This window comes from Diceros bicornis, chromosome 22, assembly GCF_020826845.1.
Source record: "Diceros bicornis minor isolate mBicDic1 chromosome 22, mDicBic1.mat.cur, whole genome shotgun sequence".
NCBI classification, from domain to species: Eukaryota; Metazoa; Chordata; class Mammalia; order Perissodactyla; family Rhinocerotidae; genus Diceros; species Diceros bicornis.
Genome location: NC_080761.1, coordinates 25,299,887 through 25,326,696, shown reverse-complemented (window position 1 = coordinate 25,326,696; position 26,810 = coordinate 25,299,887). Strand labels below are relative to the sequence as shown.

At 42.7% G+C, this 26,810-nt stretch overlaps 1 protein-coding gene across 5 annotated transcripts in view; it reads right to left on the bottom strand.

Moving 5' to 3' along the window:
- Positions 1–26,810, bottom strand: part of KANK1 (KN motif and ankyrin repeat domains 1) — a 200,160-nt gene that overhangs the window by 2,397 nt on the left and 170,953 nt on the right. For all 5 annotated transcript variants that reach the window (XM_058565716.1, XM_058565713.1, XM_058565714.1 and 2 more), the window contains 7 exons: positions 12,904–13,101; positions 12,138–12,246; positions 10,447–10,689; positions 8,977–9,064; positions 5,759–5,978; positions 2,417–2,559; positions 1,563–1,763 (listed from right to left, as the gene is read on the bottom strand). In XM_058565716.1, the coding sequence (XP_058421699.1) occupies positions 1,563–1,763; positions 2,417–2,559; positions 5,759–5,978; positions 8,977–9,064; positions 10,447–10,689; positions 12,138–12,246; positions 12,904–13,101 (1,202 nt within the window). The remainder of the gene's footprint in view (positions 1–1,562; positions 1,764–2,416; positions 2,560–5,758; positions 5,979–8,976; positions 9,065–10,446; positions 10,690–12,137; positions 12,247–12,903; positions 13,102–26,810) is intronic.

Below are 26,810 nucleotides of genomic sequence, written 5' to 3'. Positions count from 1 at the left end.
GATGGACGTAAAGGAGCATCAAGGCAAAAAACTGCCCAACTTATTTTCTGTCTAGTCTTGGAATAGGATTCCCTTCCGGTCACTCCCAGCAGGAAACAATTCGCATGTGGTTTGAACCTTAGGGTCCTTCCCTCCCACTCTGTGAATTCTGGGAGCTGCATTCTTCCAAAGGCCAGCTGGATGCCCTCCTGGGATAAGGCAGTAGACAATTAGCCGAGGCGACTAGGATTTCTGGACGTCACTGTGGCTCTCTGGCCTCTTACGACTATATCTACAAGCTGTTCTTTGCTGAGAGTAGAAGTAAAAGCAAATAAACAAAGAACCTGAGACACAAACTGTTCTTAAGAAACGGTAAATTGGAAACTCTCCCTGGGCTCCAGCTCCAGCGGAAGGTAAGGGAATCTGGTACAACCGCAGCTCCTGCGCCCTGTGGAGTTCACCGCAGCTGCGGAAGCCAGGCAGGCCCCGTCCAGTCAATCCCTGCGCTGCCTGGCTCTGCCTGCTGGTGTGGGCCCACCAGGATCTGAAGTTTAGTGTAAAAGAGGATGTTTCCCCTCTAACTTTTTAGTGTTTTGAGCTGAAGGAAGTTCTGGTCCAAACCTGTGCTCCACAGAGATAAACTTTCAAAAACAGAACCAACTCAGCCTGACCTCTGTGACCTCTGGACCTTTGAACCACGTCACCATCCAAATGCTAGTTCCTGTGCCTTGCCTGTCAGCCCTCCTCCCTTTGGCCTGGAGACATCCGGAAGAAGCAGTTTTCCTTAGGATGTTCCCCGGTCAAGGGGTTATCTGGGAATGGGGACAGCTTGGGAACTGGGAGAAGAGATTAGAGTGATGACGCTGGGAACAGTCACAGCAGGAGTGGGAACACGTGCTTCAAGAAGCCGAGAGAGCCTGGATCCCCTCGCCAACGAAATGTCACAAGTTACTCACTCTGATGGGCCTGAGTGAAGGGGACACCTGCCTTCCGTTCATTGGGGTGGGAAGGTGATTCACTGTAATATTAACTAGTTCTGGTCACCCAATGACCCCAGCTTGTAACGACTAATAATCCAGATTTCCAAATGGACTGGGGACCTGGTCCTTTCTTCTTAGTGGACTGGAAAGTCACCTGCAGTGAATCTGATTCTGTATTGCAAACCTGTTTATTCCCCTTGTAAGCACAGAATCCTGCTGGTTTGCAGAAGTGTATCTTATGGAAATACGAGCGGAAACACTAAATGTGGGAAAGAAAACTTTCTAGTTAAATGTTTGGTTTCCATTAAATTGCATGGACTTAAATGTACGGTTCTCGTACACGCCCATCACCTTCGTCCCTGGATGAATTTTGGGGTGAGGCCTATTTATCTTTCTGCCTGGGGCTTTAGTTAATGGGAATATTACTTCACACACAGTAAATGCTGCCAGGCTGGCCCGTGAAGGGAGGTGGCCTGGATGATAACACGATCCCCAAGGAGAATCAAGGAGGATTTGCTCTCTCCCCTTGGCCAAGCAGCCCTCACAGAGGTTCCTCCGTGTCCCTCCAGGCCCCCGCAGGGAGGCCCCAGAGAGACAGCTTACGTTGTCCTCCAGGTGGCCGTTGCAGCCTGGCTGGGCCAGCAGCAGCTTGACGATCTCCACATGCCCGTGCTCGCTGGCACACATCAGGGCGGTGGAGCCCTCGTCGTCCTGGACGTTGACGTCAGCCCCACAAGCCAGTAGGCCCTTCACCATGTCTATCCGCCCGTGACTGACGGCCAGCATGAGGGCCGTCTGTCCCGCCTGTGGAAAGAAATGACAGGGGACTCAAGAGGAAGTACTGGGCTGGCGGGGTGTGGCCTGTAGTGGGGCTGTGCTGGGGGGCAGGGGAAGAGCGAGTGTGATGATAGAGGGGAAAAAGTGGATGTGGAGTTATTTAGGGCTGGGTGGCGGCAGGCAGGGAGAAACCAGTTTCTCATGAGCTATGAGCTAAGATCGTCAAGTAATGAGTCAACTTTTCCCTTTAGCTTGGAGGATCTGTCGCATTATAGCAAGGAGCTGGAAAGCTCACAAGATAGTTAAAAGTCACACTGTGAACATATCTGGACTAGGGGCACTCGGTGCCTGGCAGGAAGACAATACAATCCGGAGACAGTCAGGAAGCAAGAGTCACAGGGTAGATGGTGGGGAGTCCAGTCACTTACATGCACTCTGACTCACAGTTTATGTGCACGCTGCTCCAAACAGAGGCGATGCAAGGCAAAGGAGAGAGAAGTTTCCAGCGTGAAGTTTAAGCCAGTGTTTCATTGGTGCGTTTGGTCATCAAGGACCACCAAGCAGCCGCACGGACTTGGGGCTGGGCCAGCGAGTGAGTGCTCAGGGGCAGGAAGTGTGGCGTGGGCACCTGTGCAGGTCAGAGCTGCGTCAGCATGAGCCCAGGAATCGAGTGCGCTCACCTGGCTGGCTTTGGCGTTGACGTCTCCGCAGCCAAAGAGTTCTTCTACGACCCGCATGTCTTTCTCCGCTTCCACAGCAGCAAGGGCTGCCAGCATGATGGGGGTGTAGCCTGCCTTGTTCTGGTGATCTACGTTACACACGTCTGCAAAGACATAAATATCTTTAGGGAGAAGCCATCTCCTCATGGCAGCGGTTGTCCCTGTGACCTCAAGGTATGGTGTTTGGAAGAGCCCAGGGAGCTGGCCTCAGGTGCTCCAAGTCCCAGGTGACTTGGAAGGAAATGTGAGAGATGTTTTCATAGCAAACACAAGAAAAAAAATTTTTTTCTATTTCATGAGCCCAGAAGCAACAGAAGCGACAGTAAGCTTTCACGGCACCTCCTGTTTGCAATTGGTGGTTTAAGTGCAACAGCTTGGGGGTCTGGGAGGTTGTTCTGAGTAACGGTTGCTTTGAAGAATGAACAATAACACGGGATCAACACATTAATCTGTGTTGAGGAAATCATTGCTTTGGAGTGAAGAAGGCAGTGAGAGCTACCAATGAAAGAAGGATTTGTAAAGGCTTGTGTATGGAACACTGACTATGGGGTCACCCACTGAGAAACCACTACTCGTTCTGAGCCCAAGTTTGCTCCTCTGACTTGTTCGGGGCCCTCAGAAGCAGAATCCCCATCACATGACACCCAGCTCGAGGAATCGTGGTCTGAGAGCAGATGCAGTCAGTCTGCTAAGAAACTGCCAGGGACTAACAGACCCAATAAACCAGACTTGTCCCATTCCTATAATTCTTAAGGAGTCTTTAGGGGCTAAATGATCCTCTAGGCATTTTAAAATTCCTTCAGCACTTTCTAATAAAATGAAAGGAATGAGAGCGCAGGAAAGAAGCTTTATGTGTGACCAAATATAGTTAAAATGTTTAGGATGTTTCCATCATAAGGAGCGAGAAAAGAAAATATCATGAAAACTTTCCTTGAGTTCTAAAGCAACCACATACTAGGGACATAATGGCCTTTACAATAGTGCATGTTTTTTTCTTTTCTTTTTTTTTATGAGGAAGATTAGCCCTGAGCTAACATCTGCTGCCAATCTTCCTCTTTTTACTGTGGAAGATTGGCCCTGGGCTAACATCCGTGCCCATCTTCCTCTACTTCATGTGGGATGCCTGCCACAGCATGGCTTGATCAGTGGTGCATAGGTCCGCGCCTGGGATCTGAACCTGCAAACCCTGGGCTGCCGAAGCGGAGCATGTGAACTTAACCGCTATGCCAGGGGGCCGGACCCACAATAGTCCATGTTTTTTAATGTAGAAAAGGAAAAAGAAAAGAAAAAGCGTGTGATGGAGAAGCAGAGGAGCAGACGTGCTCTTTGAGGCTCCTCAGCATCTCTGATGTTCAGTTCTGCATAGATGCTGCCGTATCCTAGATTCACAAACACACTTTATGGAGCCACAAACTCAGCCTATAATGGTGAGCAGTAAAAAGTTAAGTAACTCCAGAAAAGTGATTAACCAAAACCATCCAACAATGGAATTAAAATCATTTAATTAACCAAAATATCTTATCCATGCAAATTTTCCCAGGGAAGATTAAATTGTTACTTTCAGGAGTAATCCAGAAATCTTTTTTTTTTAGCTTTCCTGGATATTACCTACTTCTCTGTTTAAACAATCACTTGGGCTGACAGCAGCACCAGCTCTGTTTATAATCCGGAAAGTCTGAAGGGAGGGAGGCTTGGAATTCCCTCCTGTAAGATGGAAGCAGTTTTATCCTAACATGGCCCCTAAACTGGGAATAAACAAACTTAGAAGAGAAAAAAGGATAAATCTGCTTGGTTTCTTCTCTGCATTAATCCAATATCCCCAAAACAGAGTAGAAAAACTTGGACAGTTGGCTGAAGAAGCAGTATGGGACAAGTGGACAATTTAGCTGCATATTCTAAACCAGATGCTCACGTGGTGTTCTCATGAATTAGACTCAGGTACTGTGAATTCTCTATCGCTTGCACACTAGAAGTAAAAATATGTCCTTCAAAAATAAATAGGAGGGCTGGCCCGGTGGCGCAAGTGGTTAAGTGCGCGTGCTCCACTGCGGCGGCCTGGGGTTCGCCAGTTCAGATCCTGGGCGCGCACTGACACACCGCTTGGCAAGGCATGCTGTGGCGGCGTCCCATATAAAGTAGAGGAAGATGGGCATGGATGTTAGCCCAGGGCCAGTCTTCCTCAGCAAAAAAGAGGAGGATTGGTATCAGATGTTAGCTCAGGGCTGGTCTTCCTCACACACACAAAAAATAAATAAATAAAAATAAATAAATAAATAAATAGAAGGGATTTGGAAACTGTATGTACCACTGGGCTGGCTCCATTTGAACAAAAAGTAGAAAGCTCACTATTTCTCAAGGGCACTTTCTATGTAGGTCCCCCTCACTTCATGTTTAATACATCCATTGGCTATATTCTGGGATGGTAAGTTCCAATTATAAACAAGAATTTTCACTGTTCTCATTACTATGGTTCAGATGTAAGAAGAGCACTTTCTCTGCTCTATGATTCCACAGTAACAGAGTGTATTGTGCCAGGAATGGTCATGATTCCACCATAAGCTATTACAGGGACTTTGCTCGGTCCCCATCTTGATTAACCGCACACCTCTGCAAGACAGCTGGATGGGGGTCATGGAGCAAGGACAAATCCAGCAGCCCACAAACACAAAAGCTGTGACTCTGGCCCTGTGAGTAGCATTCTGCCTCCTGAGAGTGAATGCACCAGGCCTGGGTGATTCAGCTCAGGAGGGAACCTGAGTCATCTTCATCACCAAGGATATACCTTGCTTGAATGCAGCTGAACTGCAGCAAGAATATTCTCAAAACCACCTTTCAAAACAGATCTGGAATCCACGTCATCTAGTTCTGTTGAAACCTCAAGCCTCCCATGAATGATTCAAGAACGATATTCTTGCCACGTCATGTAGAAGAGCAACGAGGGGCTGGCCCGGTGGTGCAAGCGGTTGGGTGCGTACGCTCCGCTGCGTTGGCCTGGGGTTCGCAGGTTCGGATCCCAGGCGCGCACCGACTCACTGCTTGGCAAGCCATGCTGTGGCGGGGTCCCATATAAAGTGGAGGAAAATGGGCACGGATGTTAGCCCAGGGCCACTCTTCCTCGGCAAAAAAAGAGGACGATTGGCAGATATTAGCAGAGGGCTGATCTCCTCACAAAAAAAAAAAAAAAGAAGAGCAACGAAAAGGACTTTAGGATGGTCACAGAACTGTAGAGCGGCTCAACCGGCTTCTTTGAGATGAGTCACGACCCAAGCACTGTGAGACAAGAGACCGAGATAGCCAACATACCCGCGTCCAAGAGCAGCTTCACGATCTCAAAGTTGGAGTGGGACACGCTGTAATGCAGGGCCGTGTTGCCGTTGCCGTCCGCCATGTTGATGATGTGACGGAGGACGTCCGGGGAGATGGCCTCAAAAGCTGCTATGTAGTCCCCCACCATGGCCGGAATGGCTGACTTCTGACTAGACACGCGGAACCACTCGTGCTGGAGGGTGTTCAGACAGAACCTCTGCCAAGACACAGAGCGAACGGCATTAGTTCTTCTATTAATAGACCTTTCTGAGTCCTAACTGGAAGCCCAAGAAACCAGGCCTTTTATAGTCAAAGTGTATGCAGTTAGAATTCACTCTCAAAAAACAACTAATGAAACCCAGAGCCCTCAGAGAAGCTTCAAACTCCCAACTGAAACATCCCTCCTGATTTTAAACCACATACATATTCTAACTTTTATAAAAGAGGCCAGATAGCACTGCGCAAGAGCTATGCTACTGAGGTTCAAATTCTGGCTCTGCTATTTAAGAGCTGTGTGTTCCTGGGGAAGATAGTCATTCTGTGCCTCAGTTTCCTCATCTGCAAAATGGGGATAATAAAAATACCTTTCCTTCACAGTGTTTGTGATGAAGACAAATGAGGCAATACACGTAAAACAGGCCTGGCTCCATTTATTATTGAACTATTAATAATATATAGTTAGCTGGCCTTGCAAATGATTTTCATAGTAATCAAGACAGAATAAATGACTTAACCCATACTTAATTATGCTGCTTCCTTCCAATCCAGACCAGCCTCAGCTCTTTCCACATCTCCACAGCACTAGGCTGGGAGACCATAAACGGGTAGGCTACTCAATTCCCACTCCAATCCCAAATACAAATGTCTAACGAGGGAAAGGGAATAAAAGCAGGGCTGAAACTAATGACATTTGTCATTAGGATCAGCTGTATCTGTCATTAGCCCCACTTGCCTTCCCTTAGGCTGTGGACACAGGAACACAGCATTTGTTTCATGGATGATCAAGTCAAACTCGGACCACATGAAGTTCAGGGTAGACTGGGCACAGCCAGTGCCGGTGATGGGGATAACTACAAGACTTTTTTCATGAGCTCTCTTTTATATGAATTTACCATTCATTTGTACTTTGCTTACTCTTTAAAAGTTTAAAAATAAGTCAAAGAAAGAAGGAAAGCCTATGTCAAAACCAACAGAACCTAAGTCGTCCTCTTTCCATAGAAAAGGTGGGGCTTGAATTGTAGAGTTTCCATCTCTATCTTGCTGCTACTGATTATTCAAGTTTTAGTCAATTCAGTCATATTTTGGGTCACCTGATGAAAAGGGTCTAGGCCAGGAAAGAATTCATCTAATTTTTTCTTTACTTCTGCTCACTCTTTTACATATTCAGAATTCTATTTCTCTGGAATCCTCACAGAAGGAAGGGAAATTATGTCATCTGGGTGTCTTAACTCTGTTACTGCTAAATATGCAGTATCCATTATATCCTGCTGGCATTGTGATCATTCACATGTCCACTACTTTTCACAGCACAATACTTTAAACACTTTTTCACTGAATGAATATTCAATTAACAAAAAATGTACTGATCCCGGAGCATGTGCCTGACGACACGCTTGGCAGTTCAGGGCCGCAGAAATGTTAAGTCCTCTCTGAAGACCACATAACCTAGTATTTTGAGAATAGTACAAGAAAAGGTATATTATGGATATAAAATCTGGGGTCTGAAAGCACCAGTTTTAAGTTCAGGTTAAACCTAGTGGGAAATATTAACACTGCAGCAGCATTTCATGGTTTTACTATGTGTGACCAAGATATAGACAGGCATTTAGTTTATACTGATGGAGTTCAACATGGAGTTCTACATTCTCCCTAGGCCAGGAATTTTATTTAGTATTTCCTTCTGTAAACATCACTGCCATGCTCCTTTTTCAGGACACTAATTGAGTGTCAAGACTCAGCTGGCTCTGATAAATTTAGGTTTCTATAGCAATATAAACAAATATGAGAAGATGCCATAATTAAAAAAAAAAGATGCCATATAATAAGGAAATATGATTTAGTTGGGATAAACAAAACATGGACCAGTACTCAAGATAGGTATAATCTAGTCCCAGCGCTAACTTGCCACTCTAGACAAGACTTGTAATCTTTAGGGCCTCAGTTAAAGCAGGATGGACCAGAATAGAGTGGCCTCATGGGCCTGTGCGCCCACACACTTCTCATGCCTGTCACAGCCATCACCAATTCTTCTTCAGATTGTGTTTCTTGTATGAGAGGAAAACTTCACCTGTCCAGTGTTACATAATTTCTTAAGTTCCTTCCAGTCCTAACATTTTGGTTTCGTAATTCTATAATGTGTGACACTTAAAAATCAACTTTCTCACTAGCTGCTAAGTTGTTATTCAGCATAAAACTTCACATTAAGTCTACCACTAATATGCGAAGATTCAAATGCACATTACTGTCTAAAATAACATGAGATGCTACATTTTCTCAATGCACTGAATAGGGCTGTCAACCAGAGGGTTGGTCTGACCTACGAAAGAAGCTGCACACCAAAACTTCACCAATGCATGAGAGAGTGACACACTTGGCAGTGACATCAGATTCACCATCGCCATAGAAACATTTGTTCTATGTTGTGCCATTCACGCTCACTAAGGCAACCATCAACCTCTTTGCCGTCTGCTTCTGAATCTCTCAAACTGTGAGAGGATGACAAGTGCAGTTATTTCTATGTTTAAAAATAGTGGCCGCCTGCATTCCACATCAGAACATAATATGCAGTTTCATAATTGAAAGGAATGCTGACCTTGGCCCAGATAGGTTTCTTTGAAAAACATGTGCTAACTTAAAAAAAAATTCTGGGATTCTGTTCCCTGGATCACAAGGTTCTGTAAGCAGAAGCAGAACTTGTAGAAAGACGACATCTGACTGCAATTAGCCCTCTCTTCCATGTGCAAGTATGTGCCTTGCAGATGCTCCACCCCCAAGAAAACTACAGGTTAGGGAAAGGCATCCGAAGTAGGGCCTGAAGGAAACGTTCACGGTGTGATCCAGTAAGCAGAGCAGCACCATGCTCACTCTGGCCACACATGCTAGAAATAGTTTGGGAGAAAGGCATGCAGCTCTGGGACAGACTAGGGATGTCTCGTCAATGGTGTCCACTCGGGGACTTGGTAAGACTGGGGACCATGTCTGTAGGTCAGACTCACCATATCCTTGCTGGTCAAAGCTTTAGGATCATTTATATTATTTTTCAGTAAGTTGCATGCAGACAACATCTTTTCACTTAATTCATACCTAAAAGGGGAAAAAATAAAAGAAAGAGAGCTCATGATTGGCCACAAAAGAGAAGGTCTTTTTATCTCAAACTTTATAAGCCTCTAAAAGACAAGAGGCTCCAAGCTGGCCTCAGTAGGCTCTGGTGGTGCAAGGTGCTGGCCTGGAGGTAGTCTGGGCATCCAAGGATGGATGCTACCATACAGAGCCAACGCCTCTAGCCAGAGCGTGGGTCTTTTCAGGAGGGGAGGCTCTTGGCTTCACCAGTTTGGCCTTTATGACACTATAGAATAACACATGGAGATTTTTCACTCCTTTTGTTCTAAGTTCATAAAAATATTTTTACTCTTACGGGGTTGAAAAGGTCTGAATTACCACATATCCATTATGCTGCTCAGTAAACCACACATCTGAACTCACATTTGGCGACTCAGGAGGTGTTTGTTTAACCCACATGAAAACACAAAATTAAAAATCAGATGATAAATGGTGTATAAATTATATCTCAATAAAGCTGTTATAAAAAACCAGATGACAAGAGATTGAGCCATTTGAAAATAATTGGAAATGTAAACTAAAAACACTTACCTTGTGTTAATGCAGTTAAACTTTCACTTGCCGAGTTAAATAGGCGTAAGTTTTCTGAAATGTTCTTTTTATACTTCACAGAGTGAAAAACCATACTGAAATTTCCATCTGTTCTATTCTCTCCTGTTTTATAAGCATTGACTCCACATTTGCTAATGGTCTTTATAAAATTTACTACATTTTTAGGTACAGGTTTCAGCCAACTAGAGTGTTTATTTGATATTTCAGCTGCTCTTTATGATATTCCCAAATCCATTCTTGTGGTGTTCCTAATCACTCAGTGAGCAACAAAATATGACGTGTGACTGATTACACCATCTTTACAGTAAACGTAATTTTTGGTTGAAGCCAAAAAACTATTCTTCTCACACACAATGATCCTGTAATAACTGTACTGACACCCGTATCAAGATAAATGGCTACAGATAAAATCTGAAACCTTAAGAGAAATGTGCCGGTCACAGGGTGTTCAGACAATGGAAACTTTAGTGGTACTTAGTTTTGTGTATGGCGGCTCCATATATAAAATTAGATAGCAAATACAGCTAAAAAAAAAAAAACAAAGGAGACAAGGTATCAAGCCATTCTGTCTGTTACCGTAAGAGATCTAGGACTTATCACCTTCTGCCCTTGTATTTATTACTATCACGGCAAGATGGACGTACCTGAGGAACAGATAAAGCTCAGCTTTCCTTTGGAGATTGGAAAGACCAAACAATTCGATACAACTGCAAAATCTCCTAACGGGCCAATTCTACTGCCAAAGTACATTAAATGTGGGAGGGGTAAAGGGAGGGAAGGGGAATGTACCACACCTCTCTCTGATTTCCACCTTCTCAGGTTCACATTCTTGAACCTGCATTTCATCTTCCACCCTGGCAGACTTGAAACCTTCAACATTAACTGCATGGTGCCCTTCCGCCACTGCCCGAGTGTCTTCGTCCTCCTCTTCCTCCTCCTCTTCCTCAGGAGGAGACTCAATGACATCACACTCGTCATCTGACTCTGAAGAAGAGCTTTCATCTGAGCTGGAATCATCACTTGAAGTTGTTTCATACCTAGGTGGCAATTGGGAGTTCAGGAGATGCAAGGTGTGCCCAGAGAGACCCAGTGATAGAAATTTTTATGAAGGGAAAGCTGCTAACTGACTCCAGAAATTTCACCAGTGGTTTTAGATCTTGCACTTAGAAGGTCAAAGTAAGGTCTATTTAAAAAAGCCTGGTAAGCCTGGTGGTTTTGAATGGGTTCTAACTTAAAAGGGATAACCTGGGTTGCCAACTGGTGTCATATACCACTTGTAGGGAAAAGGAAAAAAAAAAAAATATATATATATATATATATATAGCGCACCTCTGGCTTAGTATAAATCAAAGGAAACTTATTTTACAGAAACCAGGTCTGCAGCTGTTCATTTTTTCCCTTCCTTTTTTTTTCTTCCCCTTTCATTCTTCCTATTTTGCTTCATTTTTTTTTTTTTTAAAGATTTTATTTATTTATTTTTCCCCCCAAAGCCCCAGTAGATAGTTGTATGTCATAGCTGCACATCCTACTAGTTGCTGTATGTGGGACGCGGCCTCAGCTGGCAGGAGAAGCGGTGCGTTGGTGCGCGCCCGGGATCTGAACCCGGGCCGCCAGCAGCGGAGCACGCGCACTTAACCACTAAGCCACGGGGCCGGCCCACTATTTTGCTTCATTAATTCTCCCAGTGTCAAGGTGAACAGATTATGTAAGTAACCGATAGTTCCTCTGGTACATGTCCTCCAAACCCTGGGCCACAGCACCTAACAAAACTTTAAAGATTTGGAAAATAGGCACCATTAAGTTAAATGTTTATGGTACACTTTACTATAAATATGATTTCAACTAATTTTGCACTATTGCATTCTTGTCCAGGTTGTGTGTCAATTAATAGATTAATTGCTTTGATTCAATTGTAGGAGGATAAACAGACTTAACTATTTACGTGGGCCAGTTAGAAGAGACGGATTAAACAACTAATCAACATTCATTTAGAAAGCAAAGCACTGAGGGCATGGCTAGGGTACTCTTCAGGTGAAAGGCCCTATAATTTTGTTTGTAAACATGGAGAGCTAAGCAAAACCACCCATTTTGAAGCAGTGGATGACTATCACTGGCCCATGGGGTGAGGCTCTCAGTCTCTTTCTGTGGGTTTCTGCGTTCTGATACAGGGAAGTACAAGTTGTCCAACAGTGCGGGAAACCTGCTGCCTGCTGCTTTTGTTGAAGACTATTCTTTTCAGATCAGAGGTGAGAAGATGTAAATCGCCCAGCTTCATCAGGTATCCTTTTAAGAGTGACATATCCTTAAAGACAGCAAGAAGAGGAGAGAAGAGAAGCCCAAAGGCACCTTTCTGAGGAGGGAATCTTCCATCACCAAGATGTGGCAGCATCCCAGACTAGGCACCTTTAAATATGACTTGAGTATGCAGGAGGCAAGGGAGACAGACAGACCAGGTATAAATGATAGTACCACCATCTTTCCTTACCCTCCATTAATGCCAACAAACTGAAGATTCTTTTTCGCTCCGTTTGAATCTTTATTACCATCTTTCTTCTTCATGATGGACTTCAGCGTACTTTCATTATTTGTACATACTGCAAAAAAGTGAATCAAGGTGATAAAAATTAACATAACTCATACCCTTACAAGTTAAGTGAATAGGTAATCTTTCTTTGCGTACATTTATTTTTTTTCCTCATTCATGTAAATATAGATCTTGGCACGTATAAATGAGAAACTTGCACAAAATCCATTGGAAAATTGTGTGCATGCAAAGAAAATAATTCAAAGTTCCATTAATAAGGTTCTTTAAGTGGAAAAAATCTCCATTAGTACTTCCAGACATAACAAAAGCAGTGACAACCAGCATTTATATCTGGCTTTACTGTTTAGAAAGCGATGTTGTGTCTCATTTGATCCTCAAAAACCATTTAGGCACTAAAATAGGGACTGTTCTTCTTTTTCTTCAGTTGAGATAACCTGGAAAAAATTTATGCCTGGCAGACTGTGAAAGAGTAAAATGCTATTTAAAATATTTCATAATTCACAAAATCAGGTGAGTTTTCTGAAGGGGACTGCACAGCTCTTGCTTCAGTAATCTTAGTTTAAAGATATTCGAGGCCTACCTTCCTAACAGTTAGATAATTGTTCTTCCAGGTCAGTTTATAAGGCACACTGACATTAGATTGGAATGTGGCAAGGCTGGCCCTAGAACCCTGATGCTGAGGAGGACTGTGAGTGAGGAGGGTTACCGTCGAGGCCAGCGGCGATCTGGTCGTCTGTCAGGTTCACGGGAGACAGCGTGCCCTCCTGAGTGGGGAAGGGGTCCTGGCTGCCGATGGGCCTCCCTTCTGCAGTTCCCGCCTCTCGCTCATGCTGGGATGTCTGGGTGCTTAAGGGTCCTCCTGACTGAAGGCCTCCACACTTACAGGTGTATTCCAAATTATTTCCTGTCAGGAGGGAGAAGGGTGTAGAAGTCTGTGATGCTAGGATCAAACAGAATGGGCTACACAGTTTAAAAAAAAAAAAAAAAAAAAAGATTCTTGCAACCCATCATTTTCTCAAGTGCTTTCCCTGTGTTTTCTTTTCACATAAATGGTACCACTATCCAAGCCACCCAAACTCAAACCCTCAAGGCCTCCTGACTCAATCTTTCTTTTTATTGCCACATCTGGATCTGCCAAGGCTTGTCATCCTAACCCCACAGTGCCTCTTCTTTTCTCTCTGTTCTGGCTGCCGCCACTCAGCCTTCGTCTGGGCCACCACCGTAGCATCCGAAGTGTCCCGCTTCCTTCATCCTCCCCCTCTTGCACACTGCTGCAGAGTAACAGTCCCACTTAGCTCAAATCCCGTCATTACTCCAGCTAAAACAAAACCTGAGCAAACCTCAACAGCTCCCCACCGCTCAGGAAACGTGGCCCACACTGCTTAGCCAGATATGCTAGACCATCCGTAACCTGCCACCAACTTATTACCTCTCCAAGTTTATTTCCCACTATGCCTGTGGTCCTTTTTGGGACAGGGACTGCATCCCAGCAGACGGAACCACTCCTAGGGTAGAGAGTGAGGGTCTCTTATTTTCCTGACAGCACACCTCAGCCTATGCTCTTCTCCTACTGGATGCTCCCTCCTCCCACTTACACATGGTCGAACCCTCCCGTCACTTCCTCTTCACAGCCTTCCCTGATCTCCCTAACTACAAATAACTGCTCTTGCTTTGAACTCGCACAGCCCATCTTTCAGACCCTCTTACAGGATCCATAACACAAGGGTCTAGATGATTCGTGTGACCGCCTCAGACTCCCCTCCAGTCTGTAAATATGTTGAGGGCAAAAAACAGTTCTAATCAACTTTGTTTCTCTCATTACATCTACTAGGTTGCTTTTACATATGTTAGACACTTAATATTTGTTCACTGACTGAAGCAGAAAAATTGTATTAAGTAATATTATGCAATTGATGTATATAGGTATATCACAGAATTTTCAATGTGGCTGACATGGAAGATGTTTACAATATATGGTTAAATGAGAAAAGCAGATAATAAGATTCCACGTATGGTATGAACTGATTAAAACATTAAAATACACACATCTATACAGAAAAGTTATCTGGAAGCTACGGTGATTTTAACTTTTCCCTGTATTTGTCATTTTTTTCTATCATGAATGTTAACTGTGCTCAAAATAACTCACTAAAAAAGAATAAAAAATTCTCTGACTTAGCAATTTGATTTCCAGAAATTTTATCCTAAGGATGTACAACAAGATATAGAAGGATGTTTACTGTTTCCATGTGTAAAACAATAAAAAGAGGCAGCTATCACAGCCTGCCAAGAAGAAACTAGTGAAATAAGCTCTGGCACATTTATACAAAGGAATTCTATGCAGCCATTAAAAATGTTGATGTAGGTGGACGTTCATTAACATAGAAAGATGAACATAATGTGTTAGTGAGTTTTAAAAATAGGTTATAAAATAGTATATTTTATACTATTTTTATAGTTTTATTTTGGTAAATAATTATATGTATAGATAGAAAAAGTCTAGAAGGATATACAACAAACCTGTTGGACCCTGCTTTTCTAAGGATAAGGAATTATAGGTTGTTATAATTTTTTTCTTCTTTGTGTTTCTATTATTTCCTAATTCATGCATTATAAACATAAGTTACTAATATAAATAAAAAATGTAAATCTACCCACAATATCATGTGATAAGAATTTGATCACAGCTTTCTCTCTTTTAAAGTAAAGCTCTGAAATCTCTTAGATCCTTAGAAGAAATTTAAGTACTAATTGTATTTGGAGGCAATCAGAAGAAAAAGTACTATGATAGACTCCAAAATTGTTCTCTTCAAACTTCATTGTTCATAAGAATCATCTAGGATAGTTGTTAAAATGCAGATTCCCAGGCAGGTGCTGCCAGAAAATCACTCTGTTGAGCTGGGATGGGGGCACAGTGATGGGCATTTCTGACATCCCCCACTGACCCATCCACAAGGGACTCTGATGCAGTGGCCCACTTTGGAAACTACTGGTTTAAAACAATGACATTCTGAGAAAAAAGGGTGGAAGGAGGCAAAATGTTCAAAGTAAGGCATTAGAGATCATCTAAATTTTAATTCTCGTTTATCCAAGCTAAGAATTCTGAAGGCCACAGAGGTTCAGCGACTTGCCTGAAGCCACAGAGCTGGACCAGAACCCACATTTCCTATTCTGTGAACAGTACTCTGTCCACTAATCAACAGCACAATGTTCCCTCCTCTAGCTCTGTAGGCCTGGGGAGCTCCCCAAGTGATTCCTTCACAAATGCACCTCCCTTCTCAACATACACACACAATACTGAGTGCAGCCCTCCAAATAACATTCAATGCCCACATGACTGGATGTGTCCGCCTAATTGCAAATGTGACTTACTTTAGGCAAAGTTAACAAAGTGGGGCATTTATCTTCATTCTTCCTTCAACTTCATTCGTCATTACTCTGAAATTACTGCGCTAACCTCCAAAAAGTTTCAGGAGTTAATCTCCGAACGCCAGAACAGTCTTCCCAGAGAAAGACTTTCACTAAGTATTTTCCTATTCAAGAACCAACAATGACTTTTAAAATGCAAACGCATTAACAATTTTTATTAGTATTGAAACCTTAAACATATACAAAATTAGACAACAGTATAATAAATCCCTGTGCTCCATCACTAGCTTCAACAATGATCAGAGCTCTCTGGTCTCATCTATACTTCTGTCCACCTACTCACACTGGATTATTCTGAAGCAAAAGCTAGAGATCCTATCACCTTCATCCATAAATATTTTACTATATATTGCTAAAACAAAGAATTCTTTAAAAATAATTATAAGGCTAAAACTATCAAACCTAAAAAAGGATAATTTCTTCAGATTATTGCATATTTGGTGAATATTCAAATCTCTCCAATGGTCTCTCAAAAAAATTTTTATAAGTTATTGGAATCAGAATCCCAGTCACATATTTCCATTGGTTGCTATGGTTTTTAAGTCTTTTAATCCACAGGTTCTCTTTCTTTCTCTTTAAACATATCTTTAAAAAATATTTGTGAGGGCCGACCCCGTGGCTTAGCGGTTAAGTGCGTGCGCTCTGCTGCTGGCGGCCCAGGTTCGGATCCCGGGCACGCACCGACGTACCGCTTCTCCGGCCATGCTGAGGCCATGTCCCACGTACAGCAACTAGAAGGATGTGCAACTATGACATACAACTATCTACTGGGGCTTTGGGGGACAAGATAAATAAATAAATAAAATTAAAAAAAAAAAATTTGTGAAAGGGCTGGCTCGGTGGCGTAGTGGTTAAGTTTGCGTGCTCCGCTTTGGCGGCCTGGGGTTCGCAGGTTCAGATCCTGGGCGCAGACCTACGTACCACTCATCAAGCCATGCTGTGGCAGGCATCCCATATAAAGTAGAGGAAGATGGGCAGGGATGGTAGCCCAGGGCCAATCTTACTCAGCAAAAAGAGGAGGACTGGCAACAGATGTTAGCTCAGGGCTAATCTTCCTCACCAAAAAAAAAAAATTTGTAAATTGAGGTATAATTTATATACAATAAAGTGCACAGATTTTTTTTTTTTTTCGTGAGGAAGGTCAGCCCTGAGCTAACATCCATGCTAATCCTCCTCTTTTTGCTGAGGAAGACCGGCTCTGAGCTAACATCTATTGCCAATCCTCCTCCTTTTTTCCCCCAAAGCCCCAGTAGATAGTTGTATGTCATAGCTGCACATCCTTCTAGTTGCTGTATGTGGGACGCGGCCTCAGCATGGCCGGAGAAGCGGTGCGTCGGTGCGCGCCCAGGATCCAAACCTGGGCCGCCAGCAGCAGAGCGCGCGCACTCAACCGCTAAGCCACGGGGCCGGCCCAAAGTGCACAGATTTTAATTGTGTCGAGTTTGACGAGTTTTGGTAAAGGCATATACCTATGTAACCACCATCTTAATTAAGAGACAGAACATTTCTAACAACCCAGTAAATCAACCTCACCCTCACCTTTCCCAGATAATCCCAATTAGGGGGACACATCCGGTCATGGGAGCATTAAATATTATTTGGAGGGCTGCATTCATATTGTGTGTGTGTGTTGAGGAGGCAAGTAGATTTGTGAAAGAATCAACTGAGGAGCTCCCCACGCCTACACCCAGAGGCAACCATTTCTCTTCACCAGAGCTTAGTTTTATAAACTAGGGCTTTTTAGAACTTCTCCAACTGAGGTCCAACCCCTCCCTCAGGCATAATGAATGTGGACAGATTCATCTTGCCTGTGAGAGTTTTTACTGCTTAACTACTCTACCCTCTCCTACCTATTCAGAGTGGTCATGTGACTTAATTACTCCCACCCTTGTGCACTTTGCTAGATTGTTCTACAGGCCTGGAATTTCAGCATCCTTCACCAGTTGAATTCTAACCATACTCTTTTCAAGGCTAGGCCTCAATTCTATTTCCTATACAGTCTTTTTCCTATACTATTGCACAGGGATCTCTTTTTTCCCTTCATTGTCCTGCAGCTCTTACTATCCAGACCAAAATATACCCTGTCCTCTGTCTTCTTGGTTTCACGTGTGTCATCTTGGTGAGAATGTGAGCTCCTGAGTCCCTCCATGCTACATTCTTACTTGGTGTCCGCTTCAGAGCTTAGAACAGTGGTGGACACCTTTAATAAGTGCCTATGTAATTCAACTGAAAGTCACGGGGATTCTGTCAAGGCTAACTAGCAAGGCAAAGAACAACATTAAACGTTAAACTAGTTCTCATTCGCTGAAATCAGAGGGAATTTGTCACCTTTATTGCCAGAAAATGTTTTTCAGATGGTGTTGAAACTCTGGCTGCTCTTCAATGGCCCATAAACAATTGTCTGACCTCGATAAGGACCCATCGTAGTTATAGGGCACACATAAAATGACACGTGCACCGGCTTAAGACTCTGACAAATGACGGCTGTGTTCAAATAAAACACAGCAAAAGTGAAGCCAAGAAAGCCAAAAATAAAGTGGCCAACAAAATTCAGTGGTCTCAACCCTGACTGCCCTTTCGAATCACTGAGTTGCAGATGGGGCTTTTAAAAATGGGGATACAGGGGCCGGCCCGGTGGCGCAAGCGGTTAAGTGCGCGCGCTCCGCTGCGGCGGCCCGGGGTTCGCTGGTTCGGATCCCGGGCGCGCACCGACGCACTGCTTGGTAAGCCGTGCTGTGGCGGCGTCCCATATAAAGTGGAGGAAGATAGGCACCGATGTTAGCCCAGGGCCGTCTTCCTCAGCAAAAAAGGAGGAGGATTGGCGGATGTTAGCTCAGGGCTGATCTCCTCACAAAAAAAAAAAAAAAAAAAAAAAAATGGGGATACAATAAACTCTCTGCAGGTGGGCCCAAGTAGTAGTATAGTTTTTAAAAGCTCCCCAAGTGATTCTAATGTGCAGCCAGGATTGAGAACCACTGAATTAAATTAACCAATATAAAACTTGACTGCTGAAAATAACAGGTTCTACTTCACTCTGGTTTCAATCCATCAACTTGGATCATCATGTGAATTCTTAGGAATTACTGGTGGTTTACTTAACAGCCCTGGACCACTAATGGTAGAAGTCCATGACCAACAGCAAATGCTACCCAAACAATATGGGTAAAACAAGAGGAGTGACCACAAAACACCTTCAGAATTCTGGTGCTCCCACCTAGACGCTCAAAAGTCCCACCAGGTGGCAATGGTTTCCACAGGCACCACTGGTGAGTCAGTGAACAGCAGTGGGCAACTGTGCAGTCTTCAGTCATTGACTCAAACTTATAACGGCCATTAACACCAAGAAAGCATGAGCTTCATTTTACAACTTGACCAGCTTTGTGATGACGAAAAGTGACAGAAATCACAGTGTTCTGGAAAATAAGAGCACCTTTGAAGCATTAATTCTAATTCTAAAGTACACTTAGTGTTTAATATATGGATAATTATACTAGCTACGGCAAACTGTAATGAAAAATAAGTAACTTGAAATGAAAACTTGTCTTACGTTCTTGACTTTAGAAATGTTAAAAGCAAACTTGTTGATAAAAAAATAATTCAGTGAAAAATAGAGCTGGTGGAGTTTTAAAGAACTCACCTTCTCTAGTTTCCTCTGTAACATTTATCCATAGAATGGATATTAGTTGGTATATAGCAATGTGTTTCTAAATTGGTTAGCAAGTTGATTTTTAAAAATATATTAAAATGGATTTAAAAAGGTGCTCTGGGGGCTGGCCCTGTGGCGTAGTGGTTAAGTTCACACGCTCCATTTCGGCGGCCCAGGGTTTGCAGATTCAGATCCTGGGCGTGGACCTAGGCACCACTCATCAAGCCATGCTGTGGCAGGCGTCCCACATATAAAGTAGAGGAAGACTGGCACGGATGTTAGCCCAGGGCCAATCTTCCTCAGCAAAAAAAAAAAAAAAAAAGTTGCTCTGTTCAGATATTCCAACTGTTGTGGCATGCTAACCCATATTTTTTACTTATAACACCAAGTGCTTTCTGAAAACACAACCATGAACAGTGTGGCTAGCTAATTAACCATGTTACTGTGCCACATTTTCAGCTAGACTTAATGTTTAAAGAACATCTAGCTTACCCGTCAAGAAGAGGTAAAATTGAAATTTCTGAATCACTATGGAGGCCATTCAATCATTTAGGTATTTTCCAAAGTATAAAAGAATTTAAAGGGATCTGAAATAATACTTTTAGTTTTTCCATAAAGAAAAGGGCTTGAGCATGAATTCACCCTTTTCAGCCCACATGTTGGTTTGGGGAACAGACATAGAGATTATTCATGAAGGATCATTTTCTTTTTTAGTACATGTTACTTTTAGGGGGAAATATGTAGCTCTGATGGAGGAGAAAGGACAATCCCCTCCTGTTTCTAGGCTCACCTCTCAGAACTCTGCCTAAAGGCCACTGCATGTGGCCACCAACAGAAACATTCAACTTAAACTGGAGATAAAAAACTTAAATGTTCAGAGCTGCAGTTTAATAATTCCCAGGGCCATTTAATATTTTCCTGGGAACATACTGGACAGCTGTCATGAAAGGATCTAAAAATGGGTACTCAGAAATTAAAATGTTAGAGTGGATTAAGAATCAGATTCTCCCTTACCATGACCCCACCCACATTTAATTACACACCATCCCAAGACTTGACCCAGAAAACCCACACTGAGAAGCTGCTTTAACTGCACTTAGGTTAAGCAGATGTGCTCGGTGTTCTTCCAGATATAGCCAGGTCCTCCTCTCTTCCCTAAACTCATTTCCTCCCTAGACCTCAGAGGGCTTGACTGCAGCTGAACTCTTCAAGCACTCTCTATTTGCATGTTATTTGGTGGCTAATGTATACCACCATAGGTTATCATTCAGATTTCTGGGATCCATGTCTTGGCTTCGCAATTGGATTGCAAATTCTTTAAGGTACAGACCACTTTATAGTCACGCACTGCATAATGACCTTTTGGTCAACGATGAACTGCACATATAATGCAGGTCCCATATGATTACTACCATATAACCTAGGTGTACAGCCAGAATTAAATCAACATGAGACAGATTAACAGGAGAAAAAACCCCAGAAGTTTAACAATATGTATACATGAAGAAACCCAGGAAAATTGAGTAACTCGCCAAAATGGCTGAAGCCCTCTCCTTTAATACCATCCTCAGCTAAAGACTCAAGAAGATATTGGGGGAGAGGAGAGTCAGGAACTTCCAAAAGAAGGAAGGCAATGCACAGGTAAGTGAAAAGGAGCAAACTGTTTGGAAAACAAGTGTTTGGCCACACAGAGACAGAAGAACACAGAGGGGAGCCCAACAAACAGGCTTTTCTAGGTTCCTCCCCATCTACACTTAGTTCATGTTATATTAAGGTGATAGCTCACTTCCTGAGACAGGTTTTTTTTTTATCTGAATTCTTTTAGGCAGTTAAGGGGGAGGTAACAAGAAAAACTTCTTGAGTCTTCTGTTTCTTAAAAATAATCAGCCTAAAACCATCCTCAAAGAGACGCATTTTGGGGTGGCAAATTTTGTTCCCCTTCAGCACACTCTATGATGTTTGAACAACGACGAAATCACCTAACAACACGTTTCTCAGAACGTTTCCCTGTCGTTAAGCAGCGCATGACTGTATCTTTGTTGCAGTACCACGCTTTATTTGCATATAGTTGGCACCGGTGGCACCGAATGCATAGCTATCAATTCACCTGAATAGATAAGGGCACAGAGCAGACTTGAAACATCTTTACTGAGACACGAATGACTTGCTGCTTGGAGGAAGAATAAACAGCTGTAGCCACTGTCCAATATCGACAACTCCCTCCATCGCTTATTACTGAACATTCAGGAACTCAAAGCTAATTCAATTCTCAAAACCCACCAATCTCCATGCTTTAGCCAGAAATGAACTGTGGACTTTAGGATTCATTCCAAGTATAAGTGTCAAAAGTCAGCTTGCACCTTTTCCCAGAGTCCATGTGCATTTCACTAATACTCATTTAAAATGATAAAACAGCAGTTTAAAGGGTAAGGTTTTCAACAAGTGTCAACTGAAGGGCTCACAAAGGTGGTGGGCAGATTTTAAATCTCTGTAAAAGATTTTCCTTGGGGCTGCAATGCTTTTTCTCAAGGTCTGTAACAGGTGTTGTAGATCTGTGATTTCAGTCTTTCTGAGGGTCAGCTGTCTCTTTTGAGAATCTGATGAAAATCAGGCACTTTTTTTTCACAACAATTCCAAACATAAAGCTGTTCATGAAGCTATGGACCCCAGATTAAGAAGCCTTCCTCTAAGGCTGTTTATTTCAACAATATTTCCCTGTAACACGGCCTGGGTGTGCCTACTGGGTTGTGGGGGTAGTGGTGGGTGGCAGCAGGAAACCCAGTAATTTTGGAAAAAAAAGTTCCCCAGCTGAATCTGATGGGCAGCCTGGTGAAGAGCTACTTTTATAGAATAATTCTGCCGAAAGGGCCCCACGTAAAAAAAATCTAATTCAACCTTCTCACAAGAGGACGTGGTGGCCCAAACTCTCCCCCTCTAAAGTGATAACGCAGGTTCCTGCACAGCCAGTACCAGAAGTCAGCTCTTCTGAATTCCAGGTCATCTGGCCTTCCACTACATCATGCCATTCATTATGTATCGCAGGGTACCAGAAACATTTTGTTTGGATTATTTGATGCTCTTGTAGCATTCATTAAAAGAAAACTGAGATTAAAAAAAACAGGTACTAGGGGCTGGCCCAGTGGCGCAAGCGGTTAAGCACGCGCTCTGCTGCGGTGGCCCGGGGTTCGCTGGTTCGGATCCTGGGCGCGCACCGACGCACCGCTTGGCAAGCCATGCTGTGGCGGGATCCCATATAAAGTAGAGGAAGATGGGCATGGATGTTAGCCCAGGGCCAGTCTTCCTCAGCAAAAAAAGAGGAGGATTGCCATTGGATGTTAGCTCAGGGCTGGTCTTCCTCACAAAAAACAAAAAAACAGGTACTAGGACAAGTAAATGGTATATTATTTGAACTAGGAGAAAACTAACTAGAAATGGTATTTTTGTAATGACTTTATTTCCCTGCTTTTGCTTTGGCTCGGATCTCTGTCTACAAAATTGCTTTCACAGCTATGGCAATGACTTCAAGTTCGTAAATTTTTTAACAAACTCAAGATAACTAAGAGTGCAAATACAGAAGCTGGTTTTAAAAGCAGTTCTTTTGTTTGAGTATGAGAGATGAATTTTCTATAAACCATGTGGCAGGAAGTTAAGTTCCACTGTTAGAGATAGTTTTGTTTATATTTGCTCAGAGACAATTATTATTTTTAGAGCATAGTCATGCATGGCTTAATGACAGGGATATATCCTGAGAAATGCGTTGTTAGGTGATTTTGTTGTTGTGTGAATATCAGAGTGTACTTACATAAACCTAGATGGTATACCTTACTACACATCAAGGTTATACGACACTAATCTTTTTTTTTTTTTTGGCTGAGGGAGATCAGACCTGAGCTAACATCTGTGCCAGTCTTCCTCCACTTTATATGTGGGTTGCCACCACAGCATGGCTGATGAGTGGTGTAGGTCTGTGCCTAAGATCTGAACCTGCGAACCTGGGCTGCCAAAGCAGAGCGCGCTGAACTTAACCACTACTCCATTGGGCCAGCCCCACATATGGTACTAATTTTATGGGACCACTGTCATATATGTGGTCCATTCTTGACTGAAATCTCATTTGTGGTGCATGACTGTATTTGCAATTCTAAGTCATTTGTCTAGAAGTTTCTTTTCCCTCTCTCCAGAAGGAAAAAGAAAAGAAATGTTAACCCACTTGTCAAACCAAAACAATTCAATTGATTTACTGGAAGAATAAACATTTTTTCCTAAGATTTCTGTGAGAACAGAAACCTATCTCCCTTAACTTTTTTTTTGTGTGTGAGGAAGATCAGCCCTGAGCTAACATCCATGCTAATCCTCTTCTTTTTGCTGAGGAAGACCGGCTCTGAGCTAACATCCATTGCCAATCCTCCTCCTTTTTTTTCCCCAAAGCCCCAGTAGATAGCTGTATGTCATAGCTGCACATCCTTCTAGTTGCTGTATGTGGGATGCGGCCTCAGCATGGCCAGAGAAGTGGTGCTTCGGTGTGCACCCAGGATCCAAACCCGAGCCGCCAGTAGCGGAGCACGCGCACTTAACCGCTAAGCCACGGGGCCGGCCCCTCCCTTAACTTTTTAATTCCATGAAAGAAAATATTAAATACATGAAACTCACACTACCAGGAATTAAAAAAGTACTTTACAGAATATCTTTAGTCACCACCAAATTCTAGCTGCATCAAAAACTATGACATTGTCTCTTAAATCCAGGAAAAATGTTTGTGACATTTTATATGAAAAATATATAGGTATAATCAAATTTTGTTTAAAAAGCATACCTCTAAAATACAGACCTGCACACATGCACACTTGTACATTCCAACCGCACATGGAGTTACCCATGAGAGTGTGAGGGAGACTCTTACTCTTTATTTTATGCTCTTCTGAACTGTTAATTTCTTATGAGCATATACTCCAGTTATAATTTTAGGAAACTGAATAGGAGTGTTAGGCATTATGCTGCTGCTAAAAACCATGCTCTCTGCACACTAAAAAGTGATAGCATCAAACTTTCAACCTTAGGAAAACTGAACAGAATTCTCTGGATTGGGCACTAATATACCACTTACTTCAATTTAGGCTTCATTTTGAGGTTTGACATGAATTTGAATGACTCTGAACAGAAAATTTATTCTACTCATTTTATGTTTTCCTATTTTTACCTACATATTTCTTTATCTTGATAAAATTGTTAACTGGGAGGCATAATAATTGGAGGGAAAAAGGCGATGGCCAGCCAGAATTATGAGGATAAAAATTTGGATTAAAAACAAGACACCATTTGTACAGTTTTTGTTTGGCGATTTGTTCTGTATCTACATTTCCATTTCTGGAAGTACTAAAAACAGTAACAGCAATGACAGCAAGCACTCCAAATGCTTTACTCATACTGAGTCACTAAATCTTCACTTCAATCCTGTGAGGAAATAAAGACAACTTATCCTAGTGGCAGAGACAGAATTTGAACCCAGAACGTCTGGCTTCGGGACCTGAATTGAAACTTCTTTAATCTAATGTACTAGGTTCACATAAGTGATCATTTATATGCTCTCTTTGGTAGACATCAAATCCAAATTTCCTATTCTTTTACTTGGGGAAGAAAGTTTGAGATGAAGACCTTTCTATATTCCAGTAAACCTTTTGGTACAGAAACACATGAAACACTGTGGGTGAGCAACATTCTCTATTGTATGGTGGGCACAGTCAGCCATAGTGCATTCTGACACACCTTCACTCTTCACGGCTTGCAGGAGTTGAGGGTCTCTACCTTACTATATCAAGCTGCTATAATTTGCAGCACATATAACAAACACCAGATAAAAATTTAATACCCTGGGTTGAGTTTCTAATTGAATTCCTTCTTCATTAGAACTTTAAACCAAAATGTTTAAAATACAAATGTGATGGGAATTACAGAAATACATTCAAGTTGTTCTTGCATGCTCGGAGAGGGAGCTGCCACTAAGACCAAATATGTGCTATTAAAATGTTCATACTTTTGGTTCACAAATGCTGTACGTCTTGTGCATTTCAGTTGATGAATTAGGTGCTCATTTGCAGGGTGAGATCTAAACAGCATTGTGCGGAATGTCAGCATGACTGGAAATACACCAAAAAACACTGTAACACAGCCAGACAGAACTTTCTCCCTGGTCTCGACGCTCAGGGTGTCAGGCAGATTACTCCAATGTTACAGCTGAATATTTTTGGCAAGAATGTGAAATGGAAACCCCAGTTTGGGGAGGAGGAAGGAAGGCTGGCAGGAAAATGCTCTTAGAATGGATGATCCACTGTACCATCTGTGTTGGGGTATTTAAGAGTTTTATTTTGACTTCAACATCTGACATCACGATTTTTAAAAAGAAGTGGACTCAGACATATTATTACTTAAGATTTTGCTTCAGTCCACATATCATTTTAATCCTATTTACTCTAAAATGACTCCCCTGTCCATTTATTAGATGCCTTTGACTCTAAAAGGCAAAACCCCACACATCAGCTATCATTGTCATGTTCATTTTTTTCCTTCACAATAAACTATCTGTCCCACAGCACAAGTTACTAAAGACTAATATTAATTCAGGTTTGGAAGTGGAAACCTAGGGAGATATAAAAATAATCTATTTCAATAGTCTATTTTAACCACTACCCTTTTAGTCTATAAAGGGAAACAGAAAGACTTTGAAATTTTTGTTAATGGCTTACTTACATTTAAGTCAATACTGCACATTTTCACATAAAGTTAAATTTAATGCACACTATACAAATCATCTGAAGCAGTTACATTCATTTCCATGCAGCATTTGGTCAGAGTGGAGAGGGTGTTGGTAGAAGCTTCCCAGACCTCACACTACAGTTTAGCACGTCAACAACAGAATCCACACGCACAAGCCACCACCACCACCACCAATGACGGCACCACCACCGACGACAGCAAAGGCTACCCTGCAGGCGCTGCATGCCAGTGATGACCACACTGACGACCTGATAGGACGGGTGCCCTTCTAATCCCCATCTTACAAGGAAGTGCAAAGAAGGGCGACTTCCCTTCCCCAGGTCATGCTGGTTCGTGACCGCTGGAGAACCAGGAATGGAACCCAGTCCCAGGATGAGTTACACACTGTTAGAGACACACACGTAACTGATAACAGGGGAAGTCATGTTAGTGAGGCTTGTGGGGAAATATTACATGTCATAAAATCCTCTGGAATAATTTCTCAATTATTAGCTTCGCTTAAAGAAAAGTAGGTGTGAGCAGGAATCCCAATGAGAAAGGGCAAGAATGAGGAAGACAAAAATGTAAGCACCTATCAAAATGAACCATGGGGAAGGGCTCCCTTCTCTCAGAGGTCTGGCTCAGGGGCCCTTATCAGAGAGGCCTCCTGGACCACTCATCTCAAACACCCACCCCTAACTGCCACCACTCACTGCGTAACTGGAGTTCTCTTCTTCACAGCACATACTGTGTCCCGACAGATTTGGGGTCTGTTGTTTATTGCCTAC